This window comes from Caloenas nicobarica, chromosome 5, assembly GCF_036013445.1.
Source record: "Caloenas nicobarica isolate bCalNic1 chromosome 5, bCalNic1.hap1, whole genome shotgun sequence".
Lineage (NCBI taxonomy): Eukaryota > Metazoa > Chordata > Aves > Columbiformes > Columbidae > Caloenas > Caloenas nicobarica.
The window spans coordinates 47,653,546-47,675,703 of record NC_088249.1 but is presented as its reverse complement, the minus strand read 5'-3'; the positions used below and the strand labels follow the sequence as shown (position 1 = coordinate 47,675,703).

The following is a 22,158-nucleotide window of genomic DNA, read 5'->3' as shown; positions in this document are numbered from 1 at the left end:
ATGACCTACCTTAATTCAATGTTTAGTCCAGCTTGAACATGAATAGTCCATTCGCATCGTGCATTCAGTGGGTAACCCTCCAGCAAAATATGACCCCTAGAAGCCTGAAGAACCTGTCCGCACCCTGGGGAGCAAAAGAAGAAAAAAAATCTGTGTGTGTGACCTTTAAGAGGTATTTGAAGAAAATAGATGGAGAAACAACACTGGAATGAGAAAACAGGGTGGCTTAGGAAGACACACTTTCTTACATGGCAGTATATAAAATAATGGAACAGCCACGCAATGCCTACAAAGAGTTATGACTCTATTAGAGTATTGTCTAGGCTAAGAGCACTCCTAGAAAAGTTTTGTTGATTGTTTCTCCCTGCTTTGCAATGCAGCCCCATAAGCCATTTCTTACAGCTCTTGCCCTGCTCTTGATTAGCCCACCCACTCATTTGGCTGACACTCCAGCTCAGAATAGTTTTGCTGGATCTCATGTTGACCCATGTAATCACTGAAGCTGAGGAAGCTGGTGGGAAAGTGTTAAAGGTACATGATCACTTGAATTAGTTTGAGTGAAACAATGAGAACAGGAGATGTTGCACCCAACATCATCATTTCGGGGCCTTCACAGGGAGACTGTTGGAGGAAAAACAGCTGACGTGTTCCTAGAGAAGACATCTGTTAGTCCTCAGGATTCTCCACATCACTCTTACATGTTAATGCCACCATGCCAATGGAAACATATAACCATCACAGCTCCTCCATCAATTACTCAGTGTAACACATATATCATATACAGCCCTTATCCCTTCTCTCAGGTTCATTCCTATCCTTCCTCTCTTCCTGTCCCACTCTGTCTGTGTCACTCTCAGCTTTTCACCATACTATGAAATGTAGTCCAGTGCCCAGCATCAACAGAATAAGATGAAGTACTCCAGTCATTTGTGCCCAGTCTGAGAAAACCATCAGAGGACCTGAACAGACAGCAAAGTCATGCACTGAGGAAGCAATACCTTCTCGTGGCTATCCTGTAGCTGCCTCTAGGCAGCTGTCCAGGGATAGTTGTCCTAATTCCTCATCTTGGAGGCTGAACATTTTTAGCCCAGAGAATCCTCTCACCTTTGGCAACCTCTCTCTTCCCTCCAGCTATAAAATACAGCTAATGGTATTTTCCTCTGTGGAAGAAAGTTGTTTAGTGATTTTTGTAGAGCCTTCTGTGATCTGTAAATGCAAGTGCTAGCAAAATGCACAGTTAAATCATTACACACCAAACAGAGTTAATTTTTCACTTTCTACTTTCCTGACTGCATCTTTCTGAATAGAGTCTTGCACATGGCTACATTCCCTGATAAGCCTTCAGTTGCTTTGCTGGGGAATGAGACTGTATCAATACATCAGAAATTGCAATGGAGTCTAACAGCATCACCAAACCAGGGGACTCCAGTAGGCTGCACACCACAGACAATAAGGATAAGTAAAAAGACAAATGACCCCAAAGACCTCCATGGCAACTGTCTCACTGCTTTTTACCTCTTTAGTGCAATAGAAAGCCCTGCTCCTTCCATCTGTTTCCAAAGAGGAACCCTAAACTTTTAAACAGTACACAGTATGAGTGTTTCCTATTGAAATACTGGGGTTTAACACTTGCCTCGGGACCCTTCCTTCCTTTGGGAAAAGAGGGTGATAGTGATTTGATATTGTGATATACCAAGCATCTGCAGTTTCCATTGATCTTAATGTCTGGAAATCAGTCCTGCTGCATCTGGTCTATAGGAAAATGTGAAAACTGCAGGTCAATTACTCCTCTTTCTTCTTCAGAAAGTGTTGTTCACAGAATCACACAGAATGTTAGGGACTGGAAGGGACCTCAAAAGATCATCTAGTCCAATCCCCCCTGCCAGAGCAGAAACACCTAGATGAGGCTACACAGGAAGGTGTCCAGGTGGGTTTTGAATGTCTCCAGAGAGGGAGACTCCACAACCTCCCTGGGCAGCCTGTTCCAGTGTTCTGTCACCCTCACTGTGAAGAAGTTTCTTCTCATATTTAAGTGGAACCTCTTGTGTTCCAGCTTGAACCCATTACCCCTTGTCTTACTGTTAGTTGTCACCGAGAAGAGCCTGGCTCCATCCTCGTGACATCCACCCTTTACATATTTATAAACATTAATGAGGTCATCCCTCAGTCTCCTCTTCTCCAAGCTAAAGAGAACCAGCACCCTCAGCCTTTCCTCATAAGGGAGATGCTCCACGCCCTTAATCATCTTTGTGGCTCTGCGCTGGACTCTCTCAAGCAGTTCCCTGTCCTTCTTGAACTGAGGGGCCCAGAACTGGACACAATATTCCAGATGCAGTCTCACCAGGGCAGAGTAGCGGGAGAGGAGAACCTCTCTCGACCTACTAACCACACCCCTTCTAATATACCCCAGGATGCCATTGGCCTTCTGGCCACCAGGGCACAATGCTGGCTCATGGTCATCCTGCTGTCCACCAGGACCCCCAGGTCCCTTTCCCCTACACTGCTCTCTAACAGGTCATTCCCCAACTTATACTGGAACCTGGGGTTGTTCCTGCCCAGATGTAAGACTCTGCACTTTCCCGTGTTATATTTCATTAAATTTTTCCCTGCCCAACTCTCTAGCCTGTCCAGATCTAACAGCATGGCCGTCTGGTGTGTCAGCCACTCCTCCCAGGTTGGTGTCATCAGCAAACTTGCTGGTAGTACACTTGATTCCCTCATCCAAGTCATTGATGAATATATTAAATAATACTGGCCCCAGAGCTGACCCTTGATGCACTCCACTAGATACAGGCCTCCAACCAGACTCGCCCCATTGACCATGACTATCTGGCTTCTTTCCTTCAGCCAGTTCACAGTCCACCTCACTACCTGATCGTCCAATCCACACTTCCTCAGTTTAGCTGTGAGGATGCTGTGGGAGATGGTGTCAAATGCTTTACTGAAGTCAAGGTAGACCACATCCACCGCTCTGCCATCCTCAGTCCACCTTGTTATGTCTTCATAAAAGGCTATGAGGTTGGTCAAGCACGACTTCCCCTTGGTGAAGCCATGTTGACTGCCCCTAATGACCCTCTTATCCTTGATATGCCTTGAGATGGCACCAAGGATAAGGTGTTCCATCACCTTCCCAGGGATGGAGGTGAGGCTGACCTGTCTATAGTTACCCGGGTCCTCCTTCTTGCCCTTTTTGAAGACTGGAGTGACATTTGCTTTCCTCCAGTCCTCAGGCACCTCTCCTGTTTCCCAAGACTTGGCAAAGATGATGGAGAGTGTTCCAGCAATGACTTCAGCCAGCTCCCTCAGCACCTGCGGGTGCACCCCATCTGGATCCATGGATTTATGGATGTCCAGATTGCTTAATTGCTCCCTAACCCAGTCCTCATCAACTAAGGCAAACTTCTCCATTGTCCTGTCTTCCTCTGGGGCCTCAGGGGTACAGGGCTCCTCAGGACAGCCTCCGGCAGAGTACACAGAGACAAAGAAGGCATTCGGTAACTCTGACTTCTCTGTATCCTCTGTCACCAGGGCACCCACCCCATTCACCAGTGGGCCTACATTGTCTCTGGTGTTAGTTTTATCTGCCATGTATTTGAAGAAGCTCTTCTTGTTGTCCTTGACCCCTCTTTCCAGGTTTAACTCTAAGGAGGCCTTAGCTTTCCTAGTCGCCTCCCTACATCCTCTGACAGCAGCCTTATATTCTTCCCAAGTGGCCAGCCCTTCCTTCCATGATCTGTAAACTCTCCTCTTCCACTTGAGCTTACCCAGCAGTTCCTTGTATAACCACGCAGGTCTCCTGGCTCCCTTCCTTGGCTTCCTACGTGTCGGGATGAAAATATGAAATAAATGAAATAACCTTTGTTCATTTACTCTCAGTTACCCTTAGTTAAGTAAGACTCAAGGAAACAGAAATCCTGCTCAGAGGAGTTCCTCAAAAGTGTTTCATCGTCCTCTGTGGCTTGCTTAGCTCTCCTCTGTAAAAGGCAAGGATTAATGACTGTGCCCAGCAACCACATTAGGATTCAGCTAGTACAGCAAGATCTGCTGTGGTGCACTATATTGCTTCTTCCCACAGCAAGAAACAGGACCTTGTGCTGCCAGTGGCTCCTGCCTCAAAAACAGCGTGAGACAAAGCTGCTAGAAATCTTCAGATGGTTTGACAGGGGGCTTGGACCACCTCAAAGGAAGTTTCCCTTTTGTTCTGTAGGGCTTTTGCATTTCCAATGCTTTTAAGAAAGGAAAGCCAAAGAATTGATGCAAAGAGATACTTGTGTGCACAGCATACTAAACACACTTTTCTCTTTGCAGTGGTACAGCCTGAACTCTCTGAACACTAATGCCAAGGAAGCAGGTTTTGCCAGCAAAGCAGGTGGTCCAGAGACTAAAAAGGAGCCATTCAATGACCGCCTCCAAAAGAACATTCTCAGATTTGCTGCTGCCCTTCTCCACATGAAGCACCTTTGCAATAATGTCAAATCTGTCCTCCTGTATCTCTAGCCCTTCCAGCAGAAGTTTGGCTGACTCTCATACCAACAGTTAAATCATCTGTTGATCAAAAGGAGTATTTTCTCCTCTAATTCTGAATCTGTGGGGGACATGGCAAGCTCTCAAAAAATAATTTATATCCTAAACACAAATGCTGGAAAATTCTGCCTCATTTACAAAAAAATTATCCACTTTGGTGGAGTGTAAGCATCCTTGTTCTGTTCCTGTTCCTGGAAAAAAAGGCAGCTTTCAGGGCCACAGTAAGATTTCCTCTAGAGCTTGTTAGTAACAGAAAACAAAACAGTTCAAGGTATCTCTGAGTTGTAGCCCACACAGACCCATGGGTCAATGGAGGGAGAGGTCCTGAGGAGACCTCCAGCAAGAACTCATTATCTCCTGTTTGAGTGCTACAGCATAGATGTGGGTGAAGAGAGTAGAAACTTTACTGGTATTCAGAAACAGGCTAATATGGGAAGGCAGCTGTTACTTGTCACACCTTGTTGCTACCTGTTACTTGTTGGTCACCAGCATTATGTGAAACACTAATGTTCGCAAAGTCTCTAAAACTAGAAGTACTGTTATTTGCCATGGGGACCACATTTGGATAGCAAGGCCAAGAACAGCTGTTAGATAACACCACTTTCTCTCCTGTGTTGACGGAGTATGTGTTCTCAAGCAACATGACAATCAGAGGCTGACAAAGGCTGTTGGAGTGCAGGATAGAGAGGAAAGGGTCCTCCAGGGTAAATTTTCTTCTGGTTTTAGATTCTGATGTGCCTTTTAGGGTATGATAGTTCAATCCAATAAAAAGTCCCATTAGAAAATGTTCCAGTACCAAATCAATTCTATTCACTGTGTTTTTTTCCTAATAACATTACTTTGGACTACCCTAGACCATTTGTCTTTTTACTAATTGATCCCTTGGCTGTTTTTCAGCCATGTCCATGCATCCAGCTATGTCATCAGATAGTATGAACAGGACAGCCTCACAGGCCAGACCGTACTATTTCTTCCTTGCCACAGCCCTCCAGGCACAGCACCACTTTTTCTAGAAGTTCCCAGAAAACACTCCCAGGGGCTCATGCTACTCTTTCATTTGCAGGCAGCTCCTTGACCACTGCTCTATGGCTGAGGCAGCGCCACTAGCCCATGGAGCTGGGCAGGGCACCTCAGAGCTGCTGGGCTGCCCCGTGGGCAGGCCTCACTGCTCCCCACACCCACCAGTGAGTATTAAATAGGCATTAATCCTGCCTATAGGCTAAACTGCAGCTGCACGCTCCTCTGCAGCACTGCCACTCATCCCCTTCTGCCTGCGCGCGCGGCCGTTTCGCCACCTGGCTGACAAGGATCGGACCTGGCGCCAAAGGCCTGGGTCGTCCTCCTCCGGGGGCCCCGGGCGCCACCTCGCGTCAAGCGGCGGTGGTGCCGCGCGGCGCCCGCGGGCAGGCCGGGGCGCTTTAGGGAAATGGCGCGATGGGAGGACAGCAGGAGGAGAGTTCCAGTCGGAACAGGCCGGGTCGGGCCGCGCGCGGGGCCGTTTCTTAGGGTGTTCCAGTGGTGAAGGGATGAAGCTGGAGGTCTGCTCGCTCGCCGCCAGGGCGTGTGCCCGTTTAGGGCGGAGCCCGCCTGGGGCCTGGCGCGCTCGGCCCCAGAAGCAGGAACCCGGGGCTGGGGCCGGTGGTCCATGGCAGCGCCTCCCGCGGCCCGCGAGAGGGAGACAAAGCCCAGCGCACCCCTGGCGGCTGTGGCGGTAGGTCCGCCCCGAGCTCTGCTGGGTACCCGGGGGCTGCGTGCCAGCAACTGCGGCACCCTCCGCACCGCGCCGTGCTCTGGGCAGCCGCCCTAACGCGTTCAGACATGGGAGCGGGGTGTGAACCTGCCGCAGGTTGCCCTCGGCGTAGGGACAAGGTAGACACGGGCCTTGCTGGGCAGGAGGAAGTAAAATCTGGGGAAGAAGCTTCTGCTGGGGACACCTTGCAAGGGCAGCTTTGCCAGGAGGAGCCTTATTTTCTGGGCACTGCAGCAACGCTGGTCCCCACAGCCGCCGACCTGTTGCAGAGTGAAGCTTTGTGTGCGGTTCGTGCTCCTGACCAGCTTGGGCAGGGCAGGGCCCATGGGCCTTCCACATGCTTGCAATATAGGATAAAGTAGATAGATTACATCCCCCAATTACTATGGTTGTGCTCCTGTGTGTTCCTGGGATTTATTGGCACTCTGCCACTGGCGAGGCACCCTGAGCAGGCTGCCAAATTCCGGATGTACCAAAGAGAGATGTTTCCTCCTTAGCTCTCCAAAATTTATTGTGTTAGCACATCCACTGCTTGAGCAGCTGATGCACACTGCTGTTCAAAGGCTACTCACCAGCCGTCCTCCAGACCCAAAGCCACATACATAGCTGTGAGCCTGCAGGCCAGCACCCGTCATGGTTTAAGGCTGCTTTCCGAACATGCAGTCTCTGCATGCCTGAGCAAGGAAAAAAGTGAGATAGCCATGAAAGCCAAAGCAAGGGAGCTCAGGAGTGTGCTGGAATCACAACTCTTCCCTATGCTCCTCTTTAGGAGTGGAAGAGACAATAGCTCTATCTGCCGATTCTATCCTGTCTCTGATATACTGCAGAACCTCACTAAAGAGTCTACCTCCTCAGTGTCACACTGCTTCTCTCAAGAGAGCTAGTAGGAAAAACGCTATAAGACAAAGCTCTGCAAAATTTCACTATTGCAAAAACATCCAAATAGACTGCAGTGTGAGGGTGTATTTGCTTTAAAACACAAGTAGGTAAAGCAGGCTGAAATATACTGTAGGCAACTGATCTACTTAGGCAAAGGGAAGAAGGATTAGATAATCTAATGATTCCATCTTGGCTCTGCTGTTATAAAAAGTGCCAGGGGAGCTCTAGCATCAACTCGGAGCAAACGAGACTTTGAAGTGCTATTGGAAATCACACTGTAAACCGCAAGGGACTCAGTTTATCAACTTCTGAAGCACCAAGGTTGAGTTAGCCATTACTGAAATATGTTGATTGCCCATATTCTGCTATTTGAAGCAATTATTTTATTTTGTTTACTTTCACCTCCTGAATCGTTATGGGCTGTGTTGGGAAAGCAGGTTCAATTGTTGCTTTAAAATCAATGACTAAGAGGAGACAAGACTAAGGTGTGTAGAATAACAGAACAGAGTAGGAAAAGCAGATTGTGCTTTCATCCCTTTCAGCAAAATGTGAACAGAGAGACATTCAATAAAAACTGAAAAAGGGTTGGTGAAAGCCTGTACCTTCACCAGTGGGAAACTGCTAAAGGATACAGTCAAACTGTATCCAATTAGCTTATAGAATTCATTATTGAAAGGTAGCATTGGGACCAACATTTTAGCAAAATCCAAGAAGCAGGACCTGCCGGGAACAAAACTTTCAGATAGCACTAAGAGAGCCTGAAATGCTGCTGTTAGCAGTTGCAAGACACTATTTTCCAGAGCTGTCTTGCAGTGCGTTGGAGCTGTGTGAAGGAAGGAGGAATTCCTTGAGGTTGGTTCTGCAGCCCAGGGTTTGAAGGACAACAGAGGAGAAGCTCTTTGATATAGCTGTTGCCCTTATAAAAGTTTATGCTTTGCTGAAGGCCTATGGGGAATTGGTTATGCTGAAGTATGTCTGAGAAATGCAGAGAACAGATTTCCAGAGTCACAGTAGTTAAAGTTTCAAAATAAACCAAAACAAACCAGAAGTTTAGTACAGTTATAATCTCCCACAACTTGGGACCCAGGCCAATCCATAGCAGATGAGCACTGGGAGAGAAGTTTTTTCCCACCGTAGATATGCTTACTGCCTAGTTGTTTGCCCTCTTCTGCCTGTGACCTTTGCAAGAGTCACTGTACAGGGATAGCTGGAAAAGCACAGCATGACTGGCTCCGTCCCACCACTCCCTGTCCCCGACATGCTTTCCTGCCCGTGTAGGACACTTACTCATGCAGTCCCCTCCATACCAGCCAGCTCTGCACTCTGCACAGTAGATGCCCTTGATGTAGAAGTCATCAAGCGTCCCTCCCCAGGAGCCATTGCGGCAGGACTTGCAGTTCTCAAAAATGGTGCAGCCTGAAAGGAGAGCCACTGCGTTAGAGGAAAGCCAAGGTGGATTGTCCTCTGGGGAGAGGAGCAGCCTCTCTCTCTTTTCCACAAAAAATGCCAATGACATTAGTGACTGCTGTGGTGCTGACAGCTCCTCTGCTTTGAACTGCACCCACCCTCCACCCCAAACCCTAGGCAGCTCAGATGCTGAGATTTTGAGCCAAAATACCAGTCTGACTTCTCCAAACCTCTAAATCTCATTGCTCTGACTGTAAATCCCTCTCTCAGGAGTCTGAATGTGGATGCTGGTGCCACTTAGGCCCAGCGCAAATGATTCTGATGTTTTCTAGCCTGTTCCTGTCTCCTCTTGCTCTCACCTTTCACTTTGCCCTTTCCTCCTTGCTAGCCAGACTTCCAGGTCAACTCTCCCTTCTTGCTTTGGGGATGCAAATCATCCTAGAGCACCTACACAACACTCCTGGTGTGAAGTCAGCTGCAACATCACCTTTTGGCAGTTCCCAAGCCTGCCCAAGATGCCCTGAGGACAACACTGCTGGGAGAAAGTGGTTTTTTTCTGGCAGCAGTACTACTTGCTGTGGGGGCACCTTGCCAAGTGTCTTGCTGCTGTCAGCAGAGTGGCACAGAGTTCCTGAGGAGATGCAGGGCAATCCCATGCCCCAGTGAGACATGCCTGCCCTTGCTGCTCCCCTGCTGAGCAGCTACCATTGTGTGCTGATGCCTTGGCCAAAGATCCGATGTGAGCGCAGTGTAGCCCCAAGCATACCTGGGTGGATTAAGCAGGAGTCACACTCATTCTCCTCATTCCTGCAGCAGGGAATGGTGTAGCCCACTCTTTCTTTCTGTCCTGGGCAGATGCACTGGATTTGGTCATATTCGCAGCATTCTCGACACATGATGTTCCACTCAGCGCCCGGACAGTTTTCATTGATCACTGTGTACTCTGCAAGAGGAGAACAGAGAGGGGGACACACAGAAATAATCCACTATCTGCTGAGGATTGACAGGATCTATTATTCAGCCATTTGTCAGATCATGTATGACATGAGGATGGCTGAGGTCTTTGGCCCAAGAAATATCAAACTACATGGTAACATGCGGCCAAAAGGTCAGCTCAGTTTGGGTGTCTAAAGAACACATGGGCAGTTTTGCAGTGCCAGCCAGAGGAGGCAAACAGACCAGAGGGAAGGTATTTGTTCACTTCAGTCTTTTCTCTGCAAGGCCTTCCCACTTCTGTGGTTAGAAAAATAGTTTTAAAAAAATACGGAGTATGATGTCACATGAGCAACTCTTCTTGAGACAGCAGGACTGATTTATGGCCTCATATATAGTATAGACTATTTAAACTATAATAGCATGTTTTGGTCATATTTCTGTGTGTGAATTTACTACTCTTAAAGACTAGATTGTCCACTAGAAAAGGCAAATTTTGAGGCTGGGTTTTAGCCGGTTTCACTCCCTATTTTCACTCAGAAGCACAAGATGTTACACTCCACTGCCAAAAGGAACAGGACTTTTGGTTATCTTTAAAGATTCATTTTGTCTGGCATTTCTAATATGGTAATATTATTAATATATTTTTGTTATTTAGCATAACCTCATATGATGATATTTAAGCTATGCTGGAAATACCCTTTTAGAAAACGACCTCAGACTATGACTCCAGACTGCCACAAAAAGTGCAGATCCCATCTTTCTCCACCAGCATGACTGGCACTCAGTTTGATACATCTTACCATAGATGACTGAAAATAACTGTTTCTGTGGTGTATGGTCGTCAGGGGTTTCACTCCTTGTTGAAGGAGGACTCCCCAAAGTCTGAGTAATAAATAACTACCCAACACTCAGGAGCTTTTGCAAAGTTTCCTTCAAATTCTCATGTTTCTCAACTCAAGCTAGAAATCTAATTTCTCTCAAGATTGCTAGGCTTATTAATGAAATGAGTTGTAGCTGCAAGTTGCCCATGAGAAATTGCTATCTGTAAAATGATTGAAATGTTCATAGGTGAAGCTGTATGTCTCCATCCTTGCTAGAAATCAAAACCTGGCTCTTGCCAGGCTGCAGGCAACACAACATAGCTTCTAGGTTAGCACTTATCTGAAAGAGGGGCTGGACCAGATGACCTCCAGAGGTCCCTTTCAACCTAAACTACTCTATGCTTCCATAAAATACTATGCGTGTGTTTATGTGTGTGTAGAATGTGTGTACATGTGCATATTTATTTTTATATGTAGAGTTGTGTACACAACAGGGTCAAAAAGCAGATGCCATACTTATTCTTGGTGAATCAAATGGGTGTATTTGTAGCCTAATTTGAGTTTAAGGTAATATTTAGTGTTAAGAGGGAAGCAACAGATCTTGGCCCTTAACAAATTGTAAAAATAAATTTGCTGCCACCTGGAAATGCTGTTTCCTCACTTTTTGCCCTTGTCTCAACTAAAACAATGAAAATAGACTGTCTTTTGATTTACTGACAATTTAATTCCCTTTCAGGTTTTCAGGTACTGCAGTTTGGGCAACATATGTAGCCTTGACAAGGAAATTTATGGATTTGAGATTTTTTTTAAGTCATCATCTATAGAATTTTCTTCACAGAAATAATGAAACGTGTTATTCTGAACTTTTGTAGAAGCTATTATTTAAAGAAATTTGTGTGAAGACTTTATGCACCTCCTTAATAACAGCAGGATCCCTTTTGTTTTGCCTAAGTATCTCTAGGCTACTAAACAAAAGGCAGAGACTTTTCCCCGAAATTTAAGAGGGAGATGCACAGAGCCACTGGCATGTGTAATGAATGGTTTGTTTGTGTTGCTGAGCTCAGTCTGGATTCCAGGGAGGAAGAGGCATAACCCCACTCCCCCATGTGTGTTTGGGGAATGGCAACAACTGACAGCTCCCCACACCCACACTTGGCCATTATTAGCCCAAACCAGAAAAGAATGAGGCAGAGAAGAGCAAGAGGAGATTTATTGAATGAGTAAAATACTGGAAGCCAGGCCTTGGCCAGATGTGGCAGAGACAATTGTGGCATACTGTGCAGGCCTGACTTTTATAATCTTCCAAAGCAGGCAGTCTGGCTTGCAGGCAGTGGCTGTGTCTCCCAGGACCAAACACAGTCCAGAAAGTGGTGTGACCTGATTTGAGGAGAAGCAGGAAGAAGCTTCTTGACAACCCATGCAAAATATTTAACTGAAAGGAACAAACAAGTCTCTGGACAGGCAGATAAACAATGGATTATTTTATGGGATTTTAATGATGGAAGAAAAGCCCATTAAATCCAGGCATAAACAGCACACATGGAAGCAGTGCAAGACCATAGAAACCAAGCAAGAAATGGCTGCGTTGGAAGGCACGTGAACCTCTGGGGAAGATGCGGGAGAGAAGACCTGCTTGGTGCGAGATCCTGACAGAGCACAACGCAACATTTCACCTGATGTTTTGAATCCAGCCTGAGGGACAAGTGAGATAGGAGGTGAGCACCGAGGCATAAGCAGGGTGGCTTGTAATTCTCATGCATTTCCCTGTTTGGATGGCAAAACATTCATGCTTTTCACTGACATCTGCACTTAGCAAGACTGCCTAGTCCCTATAGTATATTTCAGATCCTAAAGGCTGTCAGTAATGGATTTTGTAAGATGGCAGTAGGAGAGGATATTGCCAGTCAATGTCCTCCCTGTTAGCAGCATCACTCTGAGGGCTGAGTTACAGCAGCGGCAATTCATCACAGTGATCCTACCACCTCCCCTGCTCCCCAGTGCTGAGCCAGGGCTTTGGAGGAGCCAAGTCCTCGCTAACAGGTGGGCCCTGAGCTTCCTCTGTGAAAATTTGCATGCGGGTGTTGAGCTGCAGCAAGGAGCAGATGCAGCAGGACCATGGGGAGGAGTGGGCTGGCTAATCCTGCTCTGGTCGGCTGAGTCAGCACTGGGAGCTGAGCTGCTGAAGAGCGGATGGAGAGCATCTACAGAGGAGCTGGCACTGAATGAAATGCACAGCCAATTTTCTGAGTAGTTTAATGCTTACTGACTTCCCCTGTCAGTAACAGGACCTCAGTTTCTCCACAGATCCTCAAGACTGCAAAGACAAAACTTTCAGCCTTTGCTCTTGATTTTGACTTAGCTGAGTGACTGCCTTTTTAAAAGTGATGCTTGCCTGCCCGCCTCTGTATGTTGAACCCACAGAAGCCAGTGAAGGGAAGGAGTGGAAGTAGGTTACTCCTGGTGCTGCAATAGCTTGAAGGGTAAATAGTTTTAATCTGATGGACTATCAAGCTTCCACTGTTTGGTTCAATACAAGGTCTGCTGGAAAGGATAGTGATGAATCTTGTGGGATATACATTGAGCCCAATCGAATCTCTCATTCAAGGGAAAAGCAGAGACCTGTCCTGTATGGAAAAAAGTCTGATCATTAAAGAAAGCTACGTCTCAGAGCTCAAGGAGGAACTGCCAAAATCCAAGCTGAATTTGACCTTGCAAAGGATATGAAAATAATAGCAAAAGGTTCTTCAGCCATATAAAGAAAAAAGAAATTAGGAGGGAGGAAGAGAGACTCCTGTGGGATGGAGGTGCGAATGAAATGTAAGACTGTAATGGAGGATGTAGTAAGTTATTAGCTTTCATCTTCAGGGACATTGTTTATGGGGAACCTGTGAGAAAGGGTTTGAGGGTGTGGAAACAAAGTGCAATCCACATATTCTTCTTCTTCTAACCAACTGCAGGTTGTGCCTTGGGATATTCAAGTAAACCAGCTTCAATTTTGGCTTATTTTACTAGATCAGGTTTAAAGCTTTGGTGATTCAGTAGGAGATTCACAAGGACATTGCTGCCTCAGGAGTAGGTCAGGCAGCTCATCATGGTAAAACTTCAGCTTCAGCACACTAGTCTTTTTCCATGGTGAATTTGTCAGTCATAGATACCTTGCTAGATAGAAAGGGGATTTATGTTCCAAAGGTGTGAGTTCTGGAAAAATTATATGGCTAAGGTCTAAGGTGAATTGAAGCAAGCTCGATTACACCAATTAACTCTCATGTCTTCCACTTCTTTGGAAAAATGACTTCTTTAGGCTGCAGTCACTTTAAGCTGATATAAGCCCATGCTGCTGCTGAGATGGGACACTTTCATCTCTTCTCTCCCTGACTTCCATTCCCACTCCCTGTCTTTGTGCTGGCAAAAGCTGCTATGTGAAGGGATCAGAGGACTGAACCAGCAGAAAACCAATTTGACATCTTCATCAATCTTTGAGGGAAAAAAAGAGAAAAGTTTACAACCTAGATGTGCTCTATAGTCCTCCAAAAGGGAGAGCACCTTAGGACCTTGCTGGATGTATGTATCCATCAGAACTCCTCAAAGATGGAAGAACATGATTTATAAGGACATCCATAAGTTGGTCTGAACTGATGGAACTTCCAATCCTACGAGTCCATTCTGTTATCTTGCAAAGATGAGTTCTCCTTCCATGCCTCAATTTATCCATCAGTACATTGGTAAAACACTACTTAGGTTCAAAGAAGTATTATTTCAAATTACTTTTAAAAGTGCCATATGAATTAAGAGTGCATTGTAAATATGAGCAGATACAAACAAATACATCTCTACAATAAAAGTCCAAAGAGGATGATTTTTTCAAAATGATTATTCAAACAGTTCGTGTTCCACAGATGAGAACATGGCTCTTTCTATTTGATTGCATTTCAATTTTTCAGCATGATGCTCAAAAACAATTACTGCCTTCTGCACAATAAACAAACATTTGAGTTTGAAGGAGAAATTTCCTAAGGCTCTTATTAGGGAATGTTTGGCCATGTAATAATTCTGAAATGAAGTTTTCTCATTTAAAGAAAACGTAGCTCCAACAGAGGTGAAACCTAGTAACAGCTAACATTTTCTTTAGGTCTATGTCATTTTTATTACAGTTTTATCCTGCTCCTTTCTTACTCTACTGTCATTGCATGGATGTGCAAGCTGGGTCCCGCCCCAGAGGTATCATGTGTGTGGACATCAACATTAATACAAGAAGAGATCTGAGCACACAGGAGATATAGAATTTTTCAGCTGGAAATGAGAAACTTTATATGAAACTGTGGTTCCACTGTTATGAATAGTAAAATTTTCCATTTGATTTGGCCATTAGTGTGTGCATGGCGGGGGTGTGTGTCTTTCTGTAAAAATAAAACAAAGCCAGTGGGTGGGAAATGTACTATACTAAGCTGAATCTGTCTACTTAATAAATGTGGATGAACAGAGTGGTAAATGTACTATACTAAGCTTAATCTGTCCACTTAGTAGATGTGCATTAACTGCACTCCCATTTTTAAGTCTCAAATGCAGGATTGTGTTGATAGCAGACTGAACTACTACAGAAAGTATATACTGTTTAAGAAACATATTGAAAACCTATCTACTGCAAGTACAACTGTGTTCTGATGGATGAGATCACTGTTGTCTTAAGCTCTACCTTTTTAACAATCCAGGTCATGTTTCACATAGAAAAAAAGGCTAATATAGATTCTCCTTTGATTCAGGAATTGAGGTCTGCATAATGTTTTCAAAAAGGAGGGCCTCTATTCCAAGTTTCCTGTTGTCATATAGTGATTAGTAGCTCTAAATTCAGAAATAAATAGTCCAAATATTGTTCCTGATAGGCTGTAGGTTTGCTTCATCATGCTTCTATTTTTAACTAGGCTATGACAAACAAATCATAAACTCCCACTTCTTCTGCTCCAAGTAGACAAGAATTGTCAGTTCAACAAAAAAAAATATTTTTGAGGTGTCCATCAAATCCTTAACAGGATTCCCCGTGTGACTTTCAAAGCTTGTACCTCTCTCCACACTGCCTTGTTTTGCTTTGTCCGTGATAAAAATCAAGTATCAAGGTGTAACTAAAAGGAAATACAAATAAAAAATGTGCTTCCTATTTGTAGGGTCTAGACTTTGCCCATCTAACTGCTATAACAGTGGGTTAACGCAAAAACAGCACTAGCACAAATAGCTCTAGGGTTTTCTGTTTCCAGTCTTAACTGAAAACAGGGCTGTCAGTTTCGACCTCCTATATGTTAAAGCCTCAGTAATCCCACTACCCCTCAGCCAAAATTGCCTTAGTTGTGATGCCCAGCTAGTTGGGTCATTCCCCCCATTTTCCTCTTTCAACAAACCTACATGCCCTGCAGCCCCTCTTCTTGCCTGTTCTACCCACTGCTCTGGAGCAGACTGACAGTCCTAGAGTTTGTGAGGGAAAAGTCATGCTTGATCAACTTAATTTCTTTCTACGACGTTACCCACCTAGTTGACCAAGGGAAGCCTGTCGATGTGATCTTTTTGGATTTCAGTAAAGCCTTTGATACTGTCTCTCACAGTATTCTGGACAAGATGGCCAGCATACAGCTGGATAAACACACGGTGCAGTGGACGAGCAATTGGCTGACGGGCCGGGCTCAAAGGGTTCTAGTAAATGGGGTTATGTCGGCTGGCAACCAGTCACTAGCAGGGTTCTGCAGGGATCCATCTTAGGGCCAGTACTCTTCAATGTCTTCATAAATGACTTAGACTCAGGACTTGAGGGATTGCTTAGTAAGTTTGCTGATAGCACAAAACTGGGGGGGAGCTGTCAACACTCTCGAGGGCAGAGAGGCCCTGCAGAGGGATCTGGACAAATTGGAGAACTGGGCAATCACCAACTGCATGAAGTTCAACAAGAGCAAGTGCTGGATTTTGCACCTGGGACACAGCAGTCCTGGCTGTACGTACAGACTGGGGAATGAGATGCTGGAAAGCAGCTCTCTGGAGAGGGATCTGGGGATTCTGGTTGATGGCAAGTTGAACATGAGCCAACAGTGTCCCCTGGCAGGCAAGAGGGCCAACCGTGTCCTGGGTGCATCAAGCACAGCATTGCCAGACGGGTGAGGGAGGTGATTGTCCTGTTCTATTCTGCACCGGTGCAGCCTCACCTGGAGCACTGTGTGCAGTTCTGGGCCCCTCAGGATAAAAAAGCTATTAAGCTACTGGAGAGTGTCCAGAAGAGGGCTATGAAGTTGGTGAAGGCTTTGGAGGGGAAGCCGTATGAGGAATGGCTAAAGTCACTTGGTTTGTTCAGCCTGGAGAAGAGGAGACCTCATTGTGGTCTACAGCTTCCTCACAAGGGGAGGAGGAAGAATAGATGCTGAATTCTTCTCTTTAGTGACCAATGACAGAACTTGAGGGAATGGCAGGAAGATGTGCCAGAGGAGGTTTAGGCTAGACATTAGGAAAAGGTTCTTCACCCAGAGGGTGGTGGAGCACTGGAACAGGTTGCCCAGGGGGGTAGTCACAGCCCCAAGCCTGGTAGCACTCAAGAAGAGACTGGACAACACCCTCAGACACATGGTGTGAAATATGGAGTTGTCACATGCAGGGACAGGAGTTGGACTTGATGATCCTTGTAGGTCCCTTCCAACTCAGGACGTTCTATGAGCTGAAGGTAGGATGCTTGTTCCTATTGGAAACTTCCCTTTTCCTTTGTTCCTACATTTCAACAGCCCTTGTTCCCTGGTGGTAAGCTGTAACATGCAAATTAGAGTCACGCTCCACATTTCCTGAGTTGAAACTCTGCTTCTTTCACCGTTTTCTTGTACCAAACTTTTATATCCCCTCTTTTCCCTTCAGGGACAGGCCAGTTGGGCCACAGGCCCAGAGAGCTGCATTCAAGTGTTCATGCCTCTACCACATTTCAGATCCAGTTCCAGTTTAAACCTCGTTCTCCTCTGCATACACCTTCCTCTTGCCCTCGAAACATCACACAGATTCCTTTTACTGTATCTTTTTGTCATAGTTGGATTTAAATTACAGGCGATCTGTGCCACAAGCCAGGGTGTTTTTAGCATCTAAAGCAACCTGAAGAAGTCTGCCCTAAACCTCCCCCTACTTCAATTTCATCTCTGTAATAATGAGCTGGCATTCGTGTTCTTATTGTCAGCACTGTGGCCTTGTGTCTTCATCCAAGAAGGGCTGTGACAGGACAGAATAGCCAGGGTAAGACTAAAAGTGAGAGGCTGCCACATTACCTTTCAGGCCTTGATTTCTCTCTGGGGTAGAGGAGCTTATTCTGGCTGGAAAAATTATACTAGTATGATCAGGAAGAGATTTTGTTTCTTCTGTGCTGCAATACAAGGAACGGGAACGGTGATGAATGTAGTGACATTAGAAGAAACAGACAAGTACACTCTATTAATACATGGCTCCGTGGCTGGTGTCACCACCACAATTGTGGCTTTTTTGGTAATGAGATGTCCTACATGGCACCTGGTTTGCTGGCATCGGAGGGAGTTCACCTTTCACATAGGGACAAGAGGATCTTTGCATACAAGCTAGCAGGGCTTATTGACAGGCCTTTAAACTAGATATGATGGGGGAGAGGGATGTAAATGGGCTCGCCTGTGACATGCTGTGGGATGAGACAACAAGGGGCAAGGTTAGGAAGGCTTTAAAATTATGAGCTTGGGGGCAGGGTCCAAAGTGGTGATGCTCACACAATCATGTCCAACTGGGGAATATGCCAGACCAACCAGAGCAGCGACAAATATTCCTTATCTGCCTCCCAAGATGAGAACCAGAAGGCCAACCACCTCAAGGGTACACATGGCTGCGGTGGATCTTTCTGCACCCCTCATGGGAAACCCGCATGCCTGAGTACTTCTCTGAAGTGTCTATACACCAACACGCATTGCATGGGGAATAAACAGGAAGAATTAGAGATCTATGCGTATTCACAGGGCCATGATCTCATTGCTATTACAAAGACATGGTGGGACAGCTCACATGACTGGAATGTTGTTATGGAAAGCCATGTACTTTCTAGGAATGACAGGTCAGCAAAGCGAGGTGGAGGAGTTGCACTTTATGTGAGAGAGCAACTTGAGTGTCTTGAACTCTGCCTGGGGGATATGACAAATAAGTTGAGTCCTTATGGGTAAATATTAAGGGACAAGCTAACACGGGGGACACTGTTGTGGGTATTTACTACAAGTCACCTGATCAGGAAGAGGAAGTTGATGAAGCTTTCTACAAACAGCTGGAAGTAGCCTCATGATCACATGCCCTGGTTCTCATGGGAGACTTCCATCACCTTGACATCTGCTGGGTGGGCAACACGGCTAAGCATGTACAGTCTAGGAGGCTCCTACAGATCATTGATGACAACTTTTTGACACAGATGGTGGAGAAGCCAATGAGGAGAGGCATGCTGCTGGACCTTTTCCTAACAAACCAAGAAGAACTGGTGGGATGGTGGGAGATGTCATGGTTGAGGGCAGCCTCAGCTGCAGCAACCATGAGATCGTGGAATTCATGATCCTGCATGGAAGAAGCAGGACAATAAGTAGGACTAAAACCATGGACTTCAGGAGGGTGAACTTTGGCCTCTTCAAGGTCCTGCTTGGAAGAATCCCATGGGATAGGGCTCTAGAAGGTAGGGGGGTACAAGACACCTGACTAATATTCAAACAACTCTTCCTCCAAGCTCAAGACCAATGGATCCCTATGAGGAAGAAATCAAGTAAAGGGAGTAAGAGGCCAGCATGGATGAGTAAGGAGCTCCAGTCAAACCTCAGGTGGAAGAAGGATGTTTATGTAATGTGGAAAAAGGGACAGACCACTTGGGAGGAATATGAGGAGGCTATTAGAGTATGCAGGGATGCGGTGAGGAAGGCCAAGCTGCACTTGGGAGTAAATCTGGCCAGGGATGTGGAGGAAAACAAGAAGGGCTTCTTCAAGTACATCAGCAGCAAAAGGAAGGTTAGGGAAAACGTAGGTCTGCTGCTGAATGATGAGGGTACCCTGGTGACAGATGGTACAGAGAAGGTAGAGTTACTGAATGCCTTCTTCGCTTCTGTCTTTACTACTAAGACCAGCCCTCAGAAATCCCAGACCTTAGAGATAGGAGAGAAAGTCTGGCAAAAGGAAGACCTTCCCTTGGTTGAGGAGGATCAGGTTAGAGATCGTTTACACAAACTGGACATCCACAAATCCATGGGCTCTGATGCACCCACGAGTGCTGAGAGAGTTGGCAGATGTTATTGCTAAGCCACTCTCCATCATCTTTGAAAGGTCTTGGAGAACAGGACAGGTGCCTGAGGACTGGGATGTCGCATTCGTCGCGGCGAGGGAAGACGCAGACACTTAATATAAGTATCGGCAAACTTCAAACTTTATTACCAGACAGCCCGCTTATATACATGTCTAGTAATTATGCCTACTTGTCGTTCAACGATTGGAGAGAATACATAAGTAGCCCAACCCTCCTTGCGGCCTCCCTGGCATGCGAGCTCCTCCCCCTCCCGGAGCTAGCTTCGCAACGTTGTCTGCCGAAACTCTTCTCTGTCCCAGGTTACCCTCGGTCAGTATTTTTCCATCAGCAACTTCTGACTCTTGCTCCCTGAAGCCTACTGGGGCCTACTCATGCTAACTAAAACAGTCTTTCCCAACACTGGGAGAAAGCCAACGACACTCCAGTCTTCAAAGAGGGCAAGAAGGATGACCCAGGAAACTACAGGGCAGTCAGCCTCACCTCCATCCCTGGAAAGGTGATGGAACAACTTATTCTGGACATCATCTCTAAGCATGTGGAGGAAAAGAAGGTTATCAGGAGTAGTCAGCATGGGGTCACCAAAGGGAAATCGTGTTTCACCAACCCGATAGCCTTCTATGATGGTATGACTGGCTGGGTAGATGAGGGAAGAGCAGTGGACGTTGTCTACCTTGACTTCAGCAAGGCTTTTGTCACTGTCTCTCACAACATCCTCATAGGCAAGCTCAGGAAGTGTGGGCTGCATGAATGCACAGTGAAGTGAGATGGATCATAAACTGGCTGGATGGCAGAACTCAGAGTGCTGAAAGTTCAATGGTGCAGAGTCTGGTTGGAGGCCCGTAGTTAGTGGAGTTCCCCAGGGATCAGTGTTAGGTCCAGTCCTATTTAATCTGTTCATCAATTACCTGCATGAAGAGTTTGCTGATGATACCAAACTGGTGGAAGGGTTGACTCACCAGAAGGCTGTGCTGCCATTTAGCGAGACCTGGACAGGCTGGTGGACTGGGTAGAGAAGAACCTGATGAAAGTCAACAAGGGCAAGTATAGCGTCCTGCACCTGGGGAGGAATAACCCCAGGCACCAGTACAGGTTGGGGGTGGACCTGCTGGAAAGCAGCATTGCAGAGAAGGACCTGGGAGTTCTGGTTGACAACAGGTTGACCATGAGTCAACATTATGCCCTTGTGGCCAAGAATGCCACTGGTATCCTGGGGTGAATTTGGAAAAGTGTAACTAGCAGGTTGAGGGAGGTTATCCTAGCCCTCTACTCTGCCCTGGTGAGGCCGCATCTGGAGTGCTGTATCCAGTTCTGGGCTTCCCAGTTTAAGAAGGACAAGGAATTACTGGAGGTAGTCCAGCAGAGGGCTACAAAGATGATTAGGGGCCTAGCGCATCTTTCTTATGAGGAAAGGCAGAGAGAGCTGGATATGTTCAGCCCGGAGAAGACTGAGAGGGGCTTTTATCAACAGTTAGAAATATCTGAAAGGTGGATGTCAAAAGGATGGGACCAGACTCTTTTCAGGGGTGCCCAACAATAGGTTGAGGGGCAAGGGGCACAGACTGAAATGTACGAGGTTCCATCTAAATATGAGGAGAAACTTCTTTACTTTGAGAGTGACAGAGCACTGGAACAGGCTGCCCAGAGAAGGTTGTGGAGTCTCCTTCTTGGGAGACATTCAAAAGTCACCTGGATGCATTCCTGTGTGATATACACTAGGTAAACCTGCTTTAGCAGGTGGGCTCGACTAGATGATCTCCAGAGGTCCCTTCCAAACCTAACCATTCTGTGATTCTGTAGCACTTTAGATTTAGTGACAGCATAGACGAGGTTAGAGAGCTCAGCCTCTGCTAGTGGAGTCTGAGGGGCAAAGCTGCACTTCTGCAATAGGGGAGAATATTTAAGAGTCTGTGGAGAAGCAGCTGCAGTATTGAAATTCATGACCACCTAATATGCGAATGTGCTTGTGTTATAAACATGGAGGAGTAGTGCTGGACTTGTCTCAAGTACTTGCTTGCTGTAATGGTGTGAGACCTGGAACACATTGGCAGTTGACTTGCAGTTAATTTTGTCCACACAGACAACAGCAAACCCCCTGAGCTTCCTTCTCAAATTTTACTCCTCACAGCTCTCCCACAGTGTGTAGTCAAGCCCTAACCAAGAACTGTAGATGCCCTCAGGCTGCCAGCCCTCTGTTCCTGCTGATAGCTTGTCTCCCTGCCCTGTGGCCTCCCTCCCTTATTGCCTCTGCACCATGTTCCTGATCCCACAGGAAGGAGAGGGGTATCCATGTCCCCAGGGGAGCTCATGCTTCCAGCAGCACCCACACAGTCCTATGGTGGTGAGGGCCCCCTCTGGGCCAATGAAGAGCCAAATCCTGGGCACCAGCAGCCTTGCAGGGACTCCTGGGAGCCCCTTGAGGTGGCGTTAGGGTCAAGAGTGAGTAATGCCAGCTTTTCTCCAAAATAAAGAGCAAGACTTTTTCCCTTTGTCCATGCTAGGAACATAAACATGTGAACTGAACTAATCCATTTGGTAAGACTGAATGC

The 22,158-nt window shown here is 46.4% G+C and overlaps 1 protein-coding gene across 2 annotated transcripts in view; it reads right to left on the bottom strand.

Moving 5' to 3' along the window:
- PAMR1 (peptidase domain containing associated with muscle regeneration 1) overlaps window positions 1-22,158 on the bottom strand; it is a 77,211-nt gene that overhangs the window by 52,821 nt on the left and 2,232 nt on the right. For both annotated transcript variants that reach the window (XM_065635482.1, XM_065635483.1), the window contains exons 2-4: window positions 9,327-9,503; window positions 8,441-8,569; window positions 10-124 (exon numbers count right to left, since the gene is read on the bottom strand). In XM_065635482.1, the coding sequence (XP_065491554.1) occupies window positions 10-124; window positions 8,441-8,569; window positions 9,327-9,503 (421 nt within the window). The remainder of the gene's footprint in view (window positions 1-9; window positions 125-8,440; window positions 8,570-9,326; window positions 9,504-22,158) is intronic.